Raw genomic sequence first — 13068 nt, forward strand, 5'->3', positions numbered from 1 at the left:
TCTGATCATATAGGGAGCAGCATTTGAGATAAACACAAACATCCTTCCATCTGCAGGAGATTCTGTAAATATTTTTCTAATACCCTCCCTCACAAATCTGGTGATCGTAGAATGATTTACTTTTTCAAGTTCTTTGCAGGCCACTAAGTAGGAAGAAGAATGTTTTTCTTTTAGAGCCAACAATTACATTTGCAATGTAACAGCCACAAGTGTCAGTAGTTTTGTCAACTGAAACCCAGATAATGCCGTCCTTGAGTTCACTGTGTATTTCTGCCAGAACATTTACATAAATTGTCGGTATGTATTTTTTACACAATGTTGATTCATCCGGTATATTTTGATTTAAGCAATATTTGTGCAGGAAGCCTTTGAGGATAGGATTTGTAAGTTTGTGAAGAGGAATATTGCTTGCAATGAATGCTTCACATAGATCCATGTTAAACCAACTTTTCTGGTTACCTTTGGACAAATCCCTGTTACTGCAACTTGCTGTTGTCAGAAGTTGTTATCATGATCCTTTCTTCTACATTCCTGTGATATGAAGACTTGTCTTGACATGCTGGTCTATTTGAAACTTTTTTTTTTTTTTTTTTTTTTTGCGCAAATCATTTTTCTTGCTAACTCCACAATATAAAACAATTCTGTCATATGTAAATGTTCCAAGATGATCAGCTATCCATAAAACGATGTTTCATTTTGGAGGGGGGGGGGGGTTGGCACACGATACGTTACACACTACACGTCGTAAACACGTTCAATTGTCTACAAGTAAATAGAAAGCTAAACTGAAACAATAGACATGCAATTAAAAGCTTGCGTAGTTTAATTTAATTGTTGCCAACGTGTATGGTATGACAGCGGAGGGAATTAACCGGGGGTGCGGGTGCAGAAGCATTGACTCTGCTGGTCTGTTCCTATTCCTCTTCTGTAATGATTTTGCTAGGCAGTGGCCTCTTGGTTAGCGATTGCACGCAGTTCTAGGTCGTGATCAATCTGTGAGACATCAAAACTAGATCAAGCTAGAGACTGTCTGTATAAATTTTTAGAATATTGAAACATAGAGCGAAAATATGCATCATCACTAGTTTTTAGTTAAAATATGCAATAATCAATGAAAAGGAGCCAAAGATGCAAATGCATATGCAACATGCAAATGCATATAATCCGGTCTCTAGTAATAACTTTTTAACAGCACTTGACTTTCAAGGCTTTCATATGGATGTAAAAATTTATCCATTTTACATCATTCTTCACTAGATTGGTGACTGGATATGTTTCCATTACAAAAGGAACAAAACTAATTTACGTTTCAGGGCATATTTCTTCAGCGAAATGTATCGTGATTGGTATGTGTCAGTGATTAAGAGGAGTTCAGTGTAATCACCATCGGTGTGACCCCAATTTTAACTCAGAAATCCCACAAATTATCATAAGGATTAATATTAAATAATTTTCTTTTCAGGCAAAAATATAATCTCCCTGCTTAATTACCCAGGTATAATTGCATCTTGAGTTTCAAATTTATTTATTTTATAAAATAAATATTCCCCACACATTTGGTATGTTAAGGAAGTTGCACGATTCTAACTGGCATGCAAAATGTAGAGTCAATTATCTTTAAATCTGAAAAAAGTGTAACAATTTAGCGAATCATCTGACGAACCTCTTGCAAATCAAAAACCAGTTTACAATAAATAAATATAGCAGAACATTCACAATTTATGTTTTTCCTTCTTAAATATTAAACTTTAAACTGTGTTAAGAAAAACAAAGTGGCCACAACATGAGAAATTGGCAGGTTAAGGAAATTACATGACCCAGACTGGCATGAAAAATACTGACTTTATTATCTTTCAAATATGAGAAAGTAAATTCATTGGTGGTAGCACCAGGCAAATTCCAAAGATTTGCATGAAAGAAGGGTCACTTTGCTACTAGTCCTTGACCATCAGATTATTGTAGCTTCAAGAAAATAGAGATACTGCAAAGCTTGTGAGAGAAGATTGCCCTCTTTATGCTTTCCTGTCACCAAAGATCTTGAAATCTAAAAATTTTATAAGATAAAAAGCTGCACAAAATGCCAGTCATAACATGGCACCTGTTGATTTTGCTTCATATTATTGCCTTTCAGGATGGTAAAAAGTACTCCTGTTTTACTGTGGGAACTATCTTTAATGTGTAGAAAGTATTTAAAAATGATAAAGTGAAACAGAACAGTAGACAAGTCACACATCAATCCTGCATTATAGTGCACGAATCTGCTATGTAAACAATGAAATTAAAAGTGAATGTAGTTGTTTGCCTTATTTATTTGTTTACAAAAGCAAAAGTATTAACTGTGAAGCAAAAATCTACCTTATGATTTACACGAGCTTGGCGAGCCTTGTAGGGCACTTTAGCAGAAGCCTGTTCCCCATGATGACGGCCAAAGTGTTCTTTCAGTTTATCTCGACGGGAACTAGCATATTCACATTGGCTGCACCTGAATGGTTTCTCATCCAAATGAATTCGCTCATGTCGAACCTTTAGAAACAGTTTTAACATACAATAATGAATTCATGCAAATAAAACAGGAAAAATAAAATGTGAATAATGACCAAAAAAAAATCTTCTAAGTGACGAAAGAAGTCACATGTCACAGAAAGCATGGCAGATCAAAATCATGTAGTGCAGCACACAATGCTTGTTGAGATTTTATGAGCAGCACCACCACACATGCTGCAGAAGGGGCTAAATGATGACAAACTGTTCAGCTGTGCCAAGAGAAAAATAATTATAAATAAAATAAAAATTGCCCCGTCTTAATTTGGCCTTACCTTAAGAAACATAATAGGTTCAATGTAGTATTGCATGCATGTTCTACAGCAAATGAAAAGAACCAACTAATTCAGTGTTAAAAAGCAAAAATGTACCCATTACGGTCAGATTATCACAAAGCAAATATTAAATCAAGTTCATTCACTATTGTGTAAAAAAAGTCATTCATCCATATGGCTTTTTCATCCATACTGGACAATCATAACAATGTTCCTATTTTTTCAGCATTTTGCTGTTAGAATCTCAAACTACTTTATCTCATGATGTTACTATTTTGAACTTTTCTTTTCTTGTTTTGAATGTAACTTCTAATTTGGCATTAAGCATTTGCACTTCAGGCTGCAAACATGTGCATTATTTAAAAATATGTAAACAGTGCACTACTGTTCACAAAAGCCTATCAAGTTAGATTGCTAGTATTATGTAATACGAATCAACTCAATTTAAACCTATTATAGGCAACAGTAACAAAAAGAACCACTCCAAAAACAGACTGATAAAATTCACAGTGAATACCTTTTTATATTCTTTGCAATAAGCATTCAGCATAGAGTGTTAATATTTCTTTCATGACAACTGGCTGCTTGTTCCAATGCCATGTCATAAACACAAAAGGCTACCCTGACTAAATATCCAGATTTATATTTTCCATGGCTCCCTGAATCTCCAAATGCCAGGATGATTCCCTTGAAAAGTACACTGCCAATTTCCTTCTCCTATCTGAACATGTGCTCCCTTTCTAAACATCTCACTGATGAGTAGACATTAAACCCTAATCTTTCTTCCTTCTTTTCTTTCTTCGTTAGAAGGAAACTATGTGGTGCTAATGTTTGGATGCCGTGACATACATTTTCAGAAGGAGTGTAGGTATTGGGGATAAGGTAAGGGAACAAGGATGAGATCATTTAAAGGGGGGTGGGGGGAGGGGGGATGTCTTAGAGTCAAGAAAGTAACACCTATAAGGGAAACAGTAGTAGAACAATGGAAGGGTCTGCATAAACAGGCAACTGGCCACTGGAAGAACATCCCAAAAATTACTGACAGGTGAATAATCAAAGATACTCTTTGAAGACATTGTTCAGATTGTAGAGGAGCAAATAGCATTACAAAGAGACAGCAAAGAAGATCACCAAACAATGAAAAGTAGACCACTAAACAATGAAAATATTTTGTCAAAATTCTAAAAAGATTTGTAAACAAAGAAAAGTGAATGGTAATAAAAAATGGTCAGGGGACACAAGAAAATATTGCTCGGTAGAGAAAAAAATTATGAAATAAATAAATGGTTTGTTGAACATGGGAAAAGGATTTGTTAAATAGGAAAAAAGATAACGGAGCACAGAAAAGAGACCATCAAATGACAAAAAAGACAACAGGCAAGAATTACACTACATGATCAAAACTATAGGAAGAATGTCAGAAAGATTAATTATATCAAAAAGAAAAATCACTTGAGAAAACTGAATCACAAGGAACTGAATGGCTGGAAAATATTTGCCTTCAGAAGACAATATTCCAGTACTGCTGATAGGCACATTTAAAAGTAGAAAAAACTGTACATTGTTTTTGGAACTGATTTTCTTCCCCAGAGAGGAAAATGGGACAGGTCTGGATAAAGAGAAGCAGTTCACTCAGAGCCCAGGTTGAGAGGGCTGTTGTGGGAATGAGGGCAGCCACCTTACAACACGTGAACATTCTCAATGTGAGCTCTGAGAGACATGATCTTCTTTCCCAAACCTATCCCGTTTTTATCCTTAGTACAGAAACTAACAGTTTCAGTAGTTATGTAATAACTTTCATAACTTAATGTGTGACTATCTGCAGCAATGCAATTTTGCCTTCCTCAGGTAAATTGTTGCCAGCTATTCCATCCCATTGTAATTTTATAGTTTTCACTAGTGAATTCTGCTTTTGGTGCAACAAAAACAGTCTTATAATTTTCCATCTCAATTTTTTTTTTTTTTTTTACACTAGGTATCACATATATATTTTCATTCTGTAGAAAAAAGAAGCAGAGGAATGGTTTCAAATGTTTTGTAACTTTATGTCTTGAAAAGTGCTATTGAAATGGAATGTTTTGCATGACAAACTACAGAAAAATCTGAAATCTAAGTGAATGGATGTACATACATGTTTTCTGATTCTTGTACCAAATTGTAATTACAGAAATATATTTCTTGATATAGTTTGAAAACCAAAACGTTATAAATATGTTACTGACTGAAAATTTAGTGAGCTATTTATTAATAACTAAAATAATTTGGTCTTGGCTGAATGGACTTTGATATCTGATATGATTATTATCATCCAGAGATAACAGTGGCCATGTGTGTGAACTGCACATGTCTATGTGTTCCTTTATCTGATGAAGTACTCTATACAATAGCAAAAACATCCAACAATCTACTTTTAAATGTCCCTTTTTGCTTCTCAATGCCTTCTCTATATGGTGAGTAGCAATCCATCCTAATTCATAATTGTAATCCAACATTTTCAGTCTTCTTTTACACTGGTAGGTCCACTTCTCACGACATTTAGTGGTCCTACATAGGGGTGACCAGATACTTTTGATCGGATAGTGTATCAAAAGGTCCTCAGCCCAATTTAGTTTTATGTTGCTGGTAATATTTATCTGCAGTTTAACAATCTCACTCAAACTCATCAGAACCATGTGAAACATTCAGTAAACATTTTGAATCTTTCCACGAGACTGACTGTTGTTATAAAAGAACTAATAATGTTCATAATTCTGGGCTATTCGGTTCTGTGGAAGTATAGTTCAGGGCAATTAATGACATTATTTATATAAGTGGAGTTAATAAATCAACAGATGTTACTTTTGGGTCCTGAATTAATTACTTATATGGTAGTTATTTATATTGTACAATATCTGATCAAAAAGATCCAGATTCCTGTTATTGGACATCAACGTGGGGTGTGTCCATACTTCGCATTTATGATAGCTTGAACTATGCAGTAGACACTTTCTGTGAGGTGTCTAAAGAATGTCTGTGAACAAATGGCAACCCATTCTTCCTGAAGAGCCAAAACCAGAGAAGTAATGATGTTGATCTGATTTCTTGAGCTAACTCATCTGAAAAGTGTTCCATTGGGATCAAGTTGGAACTCTGGAGAGGGCCAGTCCATTTCAGGAATGTCACATGGATGCTGCTTTATGGCAGCGTACATTGTCATTCTGATACCATCAATCGTTGTCTCTGAACTGTTCCTCTACTGCTTGCAGTACACAATCCTGTAAATTGTGTTCATATCCTCATGTATTTAGCATTTTCTTAAGTGCAATAATGGGACCACACCCTAACCATGAAAGACGCCACACACTCCATACTTCACTGTTGGCACTACCTATGTTGATAGGTAGCATTCTCCAGACATTCAACAAACAAAAATTCTTCCATTGGATTCCACAATGTATATTGTGATTCATGACTCTAAATCAGTCACTCCTTACATGATCTCAAGTGTCACTTAGCATTGCACGCACTGACTACAGAAACGTGTGATTTATGATTTGCTGCTCAACCACTGGACCACATTCTTTTTAACTCCCTATGAACAGCCATGGGGTCTGCCTGTTCATGGTTTGGCTGTTTTTGTTCCTTTGCATTTCCACATCAGAATCATATCACCCACAGTTGACTTGGGCAGCTTTATAAGGGTCGATATGTCCCTGATGGATATGTTACTCAGGTGACATCCGAGGACTAGTCCACATTCGAAATCAGTGAGCTGATTGACCCATTCTGCTGTTACTGCTTTTTTACTGACAACACAATACTCCCAAACACATTTTACACTAATAGGTCCACTTCTCATGACATTTAGTGGTCCTACATAGGGGTGACCAGATACTTTTGATCAGATAGTGTATCAAATGGTCCTCAGCCCAGTTTAATTTTATGTTGCTGGTAATATTTATCTGCTGTTTAACAATCTCACTCAAAGTCATCAGAACCATGTGAAACATTCAATAAACATTTTGAATCTTTCCATGAGACTGGCTATTGTGATAAAAGAACTAATAATGTTCATAATTCTGGGTTATTCGGTTCTGTAGAAGTACATTTCAGTGCAATTAATGTACAGAGAAAGTGTCCCATGTCTGCAACATCCTTACAGCTCATGGTGAACATTTCACTTATGATGCAAAATCCTAGAAATGTATGTCTAAGCTGTCACAGCATCTTAGGCAAAAGAACAATAAACATGAATATTATGATAACATCTGTGTCATTTGTCTTTTTCGCACTCTCAAACTTTTCCATAGAAGAAAACATCATCCAAACATTTTGAATAGTTGTATATATCCCACAGTAGCTCTTCTTCCATCCAAGATGTTGATACTAAATCTGAAATAAACATGAGAGTTATTTTAGTGGAATATGCATTACCAGATGGCTCTTTTCAAGGAAGCCTCGCCCACAAGTAGAACACGAGTGGGGACGTTGTTCTACGTGAACTCGTATATGAGATCCAAGCTGTGACTTCTTTGCTGTTGAATACTGGCATTGTGGGTACGAGCAATGATATACATCTCCTGAAAAAATAAAAAGTTTGCTAATGGAAATAACTCTCATAGTTCACACATATCATCAGACTTCAATGATCGGAAACACTGCTATGGAGAGCAAGTAAATGGTCTCTTTTTTTTTTATAAAGAAGTAATAGCTTCATAAGTGACAATGTTCCATTACGTGCCCAACACATCATATTACATTCACTGTAACATCACAATACACCCGCATAGCTAAATCGTCAGGAAGCCAAGCACTTTTTGATATTATATATCTATGGTACACCCATACAGTCAAAAATGACCTTCTACAGAGATAAAAATCTCTGTATGTAATAGCTACAGAGATCTTAATGAGATTATAATATAACATCTCTTCTAGTTAACAACAATTCATTGCAACAAGGGGTAAAAGGGTCTCTTGTCTGACCATTTACAGCAGGCAAATGTCCACATACTTCAATAATAGACATCAGTCTGGAAATCTGTTACAGTGATGTTTACATTTACATGTGAAGTAATAATGAGGCAGTGTGCTATACAACCACATATGTACTTTTGATTTAGTGTCAAGAATCTGTAGTAGCCATTAATCATTTTAAAATGAAATATGTTTCCTCATTGATTCATTGTAATAAAGCAAGTGACAAATGCAGTATGTAATAATGTAGATAAGTACAACAAAGAAGCACCAAAACTCTAGAGTCAACAGTTGGATAGTGACACCCAAATGTGTGTCTTAGAAACTTCTAAACCTTGAGTAAATTTATCTTCATATTGTACTTAACCTTTCCTGGTAAAGTACTTACAGAATACAGAAGGGAAATAAAAACACACAATTTTTGCTTAATGAATGATATAATACATAAACATTTAAACAAGAGGATAAATAGTGAACTAGTCACACATAGAATACCTGTAAATGGAATAGACCAAATGTTTGAAGGTACAAAACTGGTTCAAATATCCACAATTAGTGCTGGTTCAATCATTCACAATTTGTAGCTTTTATCTATGTAAGCAATTTATCAGTACCACATCAAATGTATTATTATATACAGTACATCCATAATTAAAGCTCCAGTTTCAAAACACAGCAGAAAGAGAACCACTTCTCAAAATGACATCAAATTTGAATAGCATATTATTGATGCAGAGAAAATGTCATGGAACAAAAAATGAAAATTTTACCAATAGATGGTGCAGTAAGTGTCTTAATGTAAATGGGGTTGGTACAAATGACAGATGAATCACAATACAACGTCTATAGTTTGAGTTTGCACATTATACCATCCATATTGTTCAATGTGCGCGACTGCACAAGTTCAGCAATCAACAGCTGTGGCACTGTTAGGTAAGGCCATTCACCACAGCAAGGTTGTACGACATTGGATGGAAAAATTCAGTTTCTAATTGTCCTGTGGCCAGAAACCACATGCAAAACAAAATTAAATTGGTTTTTAATTGTCCTGGGTCCAAAAACCACATAAAAATTGAAATGAATCTGTTTCTAACTGGCACAAGACATGTTCAATATGTTGTCCACTAATTTCTGCCACAAGCTGATACGAAGAAATAGCATGTTCCACAACAGGTCGGAGTGTCTCATGGGTCACATTCAGAATGTGTTGCGCAATGTGTGCCTTCAATTCAGCAACATTTGTAATTGGAACACTTAGCGCAATATCTTTTTGATAACCCCACAGCCAGGAGTCATATGGATTAAGATCAGGTGTACTGGACAGTCAGGCTGTAGAGAAATAACGGCTGAGAAGCCTGACATTTTTGAAGTTGCCTCTGCAGCATCCACTTTCCATGCTGCGGAGTGTTGTAATAACTTTGGTGTGCAAAAGACTCTCATAACATTTTCCACAGGATTCATCTCCTTGAAAAAATACGGCTCTACAATAAATGATGTTATCGTCTCACACCACACAGTCACCTTTGCAGAATGAAGGGGTACTGGTTGATGTGCATGCAAGTTTTATGTTTCCCATGTTCTGCAATTGTCCTGGGAGATTGAAATGGGCTCCATCTGTCCACGGAATGTTCCATGGCCATTCACTGTCCACTTCCAGGTCAAGCCTGAAATTCCAGACTAAACATTTGTTGCGCTGGCAAGTCAGCATGAAGTAATTCTTGAACATGGGTGATTGTGTGTGGATAGCAAAGCAGGCTATTTCATAGGATTTTATGCACTGTGCTCACAGGTATGTCCAATGCTCAGTTAATTCCCCATATATGGCATGTTTGCACACCACCACTCAATCCTTCCTGCAATGCTGTGGCCACATCATTCACAGACATTGGATCAACTGCTTTCCTCCCTCTGCCACATTGAACTTTTAAAGAACCTGTGGTATCTGGTAGAATTGAACATTCATTTCCACATAAAACACATCTATACAGGATAGCTTGCAAGCATGGAAAGCTGAACAATTAACTGTTAAGCGAGGCAGGGAATCGTCTATATCACTAATGTATAAGAGTAACTATAATGAAAGATACTAGCCACATTGAATGTTTATATACCACTGTACACTCGCCTTTGCGGGGACAGAAGATGCTGCATGACTCACCCCCAAGTGTTAATGATGTCGCAGATTAAACATCACATGTCATCCTGCATGCGTTACCACTGCTTTCTTGAAACCTGGCATTGTGCCACTGGAGCCAGTGGTTCCAGCAGGATGTGTGTTGTTTTCTTCTCCGACACACCTGGCATCCATGGTGGCTGTGGTGTACGGGAACATTTTCTAGTGCTACATTCATATCTTCTTGTTCATCTCCTGCAGTCCTAGCTGTGTCCAATGTGTTAAAGAATGCGGGCTTAAGTCAGTCAAGTGCGACGGTGGTAGGCATACTATTTACTCTAATCTGGAATGTGTGGCCACCTCTCCTAATCACTGGATATGGCCCATTGTACAGTGACTGCAACGGCTTGGGTACTGCATAACTGCATAAGAAAACATGTGTGCTGTTCTCAAGATCTGTGAACACAAATGAATGTCTCCCAGCCTGACTTCTGGGTGCCATTGGTCTCCGCTGACTTATGTCCTCTCATAATCTAGTACCAAAGTCTGATGCATCGACTGTATTATCTGCCATGCTGTGCAAGAATTAACCTGCCAGACATATCGGTTTCCTGTCTCCATCCAATTCTGCATTATGTGACATCATAGAGCTGCTTTCAGTTGGTGATGAAGGTGTTCAACTATTTTATGCAGGATGATAGGCTGTGGTGCATATAAACTTCATGCCTAATAATGTAGCTAATACTCTGAAAAGGAAGGCTTCAAATTGTCGTCCATGGTCTGTGATAACCTGTTGTGGTGCACCAAATCAGGTGATCCAACCGTGAAAAAATGTCTGTGTCATGGTTTCGGGTCTGATATCCTTCATGGGGCCACCTGGTAAATTGATCCACAACTGTAAGACAATAATTATAGCCTTCTGAGACTATAGGCGGGCCTATGATATCGACATGCACATTTTCGTGATTCGGTGACAGAAATGCGACTATTGGTGCTATGAAGGTGACAAGTTCTAACTGAATAATACTATGGGCAGCCAACGATGCTCGACCAGTTGTTGCATTACAGTGCCAACGGCCGTGAGGCATCAACCATAAGTGCAAGTGGAGCTTGTGCTATGGAGTGTGCTAATTGTGCAGCCTCTGCAACTGCTGCTATTACAGCATAAAAAGCATCAACTGCTTCCCTTGTCCAATGCAACTTATTGTTTGGCTTTGGTGTGCCCTTAAGAAATTCATTCAGGGGCACTGTTATCGATGTGTAATTGTATACAGATCTTTGGTAAAAATGTATGAACCCTAAAAACTGGTGTAGCTCTGTGACTATAATGTTGCGAGGGTACTTGTCTATGGCTTTCACTTTATCTTGTGGCAGTTGAATACCATACACGCCTACCATGTAACCCAGAAACAGCACTTCCCTCGCTCCGAAAGTACACTTTGAAGGATTAATTTCTAAGCTTTGTGTGTGTAAACGATTAAATATCTGAGCCAGATGATGTAAACGTTCTTCTTCCGTTGCAGACATCACCAAAATATCATCTACATAAACATAACAGAAGTAAAAGCCAATAATGACCTCATCCATGAAACGTTGAAACATCTATGCTGCATTGCACAGACCAAAAGTTATCCTAGTGAACTCGAATAGACCGAAAAGTGTTGTCGCTGCTGTCTTCAGGATATCTTATGTGTTTTCGGGATCTCTTCTGTGGCAGTGGGGATCTAATAATATGCTTGCACTAGATCAACAGTGGAAAAATATTGCCTTTCCATGAACATTGGGAGAGAAGTCTTCCGTGTGGCACTGGGCACCGATCCAGGATGGTCCTCACATTGAGCTGTCAGTAATCATCACATGGACACCTTCCGTTCCTCTTCTTGGGTACCACATGGATTGGAACGGCACAACTGCTACTCGAAACTCTGCAAATGCTCATTGACAGCATGCTGTGGAATTCCTGCTTCATCATTCGCAACTGCTCTGGCATCAAACACCTAGGCCCAGCGTGAGATGGCGGGCCTGGTGCGGCTAAAATGTGATGTACTGTTGTGTGTCTAACCAACAGGAGAGTAGGCAACTGCTGCATGATTTTTGGAAATTCTTTTAGCAATCATGTGTACAGTGCATCGCCTGCTACCACACGTACCCTCATCGGAGTGATGCAACACACCTTCCTTGGAGTATGTAGGTTGTAGTGGAATCAATCAGCAGCTTGTGTCGGATGTCAAGTATCAGATCATAAAAAGATAAAAAATCAGCTTCTATGATAGGCTGCAATATATCCGCCACCGTGAAGTGTCACTCAAATGTACAGCGTAGCCAAGCATAAGGAACAATGTGACCTAACTGTATGTTTTAATCTTAGAGTTGTTAGCGGCAAATATACAATAATCGTTGCAGCTCCGATGTGATGCATGAGTTACCAGTTATACGGACACTTCTGCCCCTGTGTCCACTAGGTTTGTACTTTCGTGTTGCAGACTGTGGCAAAAAGTCCACATACATTAATGGTATGAGTAGTTGTTGCTGCTTCGTTTTCCACTTCGTGTTTCCATTTGCATGGTGGTGTACAGTTTCGCGTGTTGTTGCCCAATTTATTGTGGTGTCAACACATATTTTGTGTCAACGGCAAGCAGTTACAACTTCTTGACAACCAGAGGCATGGTCGATGATGTGTGTGCGTCGTGTGTAATGTGGCTACTTGCATGGTAAGCTCTGCTAATTGCGACTGGAGCAATGCTAGTGCCACTGCAGACATACTCTCTTGCCATGTGTCATGTTGACACATTTGCTGTGGGATACATCTCGAAAATCCTGTCTGCTGTTTGCGCTAGTGCATTTAAATCATCCATGCACACTGTCACAATTTTTTGAGTTTCAGAGGGTACTCGAGACAACTAAATATATTGCACAGCATGTCATCGCTTACTGTGTTGCTTGCCAGCGTGCACAAGTGACTTAAAAGTTGAGACGGGGTTCAATCACTGAGCTCCTCAGTCCAAAAAAGCTTCTCTGGTTACTTCACTTACGATTGTGATAAGTGCGTCACTAGCGCATTCTCAATAGACGTATAACATTCGGCATTGGGTGGTGCAGCAAGGATATCTTGTACATCAGCAGCTAAGTCCTCTGGTAGTGCTGCGACTGCATAACTATACTTTGTTTCGTCTGCTGATATCT

General features: G+C 37.9%; 1 protein-coding gene across 3 annotated transcripts in view; it reads right to left on the reverse strand.

The window, feature by feature from the left end:
• Window positions 1-13068, reverse strand: part of LOC126194409 (myoneurin-like) — a 128455-nt gene that overhangs the window by 15945 nt on the left and 99442 nt on the right. For 2 of the 3 annotated variants that reach the window (XM_049932763.1, XM_049932765.1), the window contains exons 9-10: window positions 7230-7375; window positions 2356-2523 (exon numbers count right to left, since the gene is read on the reverse strand). In XM_049932763.1, coding sequence (XP_049788720.1) covers window positions 2356-2523; window positions 7230-7375 — 314 coding nt within the window. The remainder of the gene's footprint in view (window positions 1-2355; window positions 2524-7229; window positions 7376-13068) is intronic. The other variant, XM_049932764.1, reaches the window with a different exon arrangement.

This window comes from Schistocerca nitens, chromosome 1 (assembly GCF_023898315.1).
Source record: "Schistocerca nitens isolate TAMUIC-IGC-003100 chromosome 1, iqSchNite1.1, whole genome shotgun sequence".
Taxonomy (NCBI): Eukaryota; Metazoa; Arthropoda; class Insecta; order Orthoptera; family Acrididae; genus Schistocerca; species Schistocerca nitens.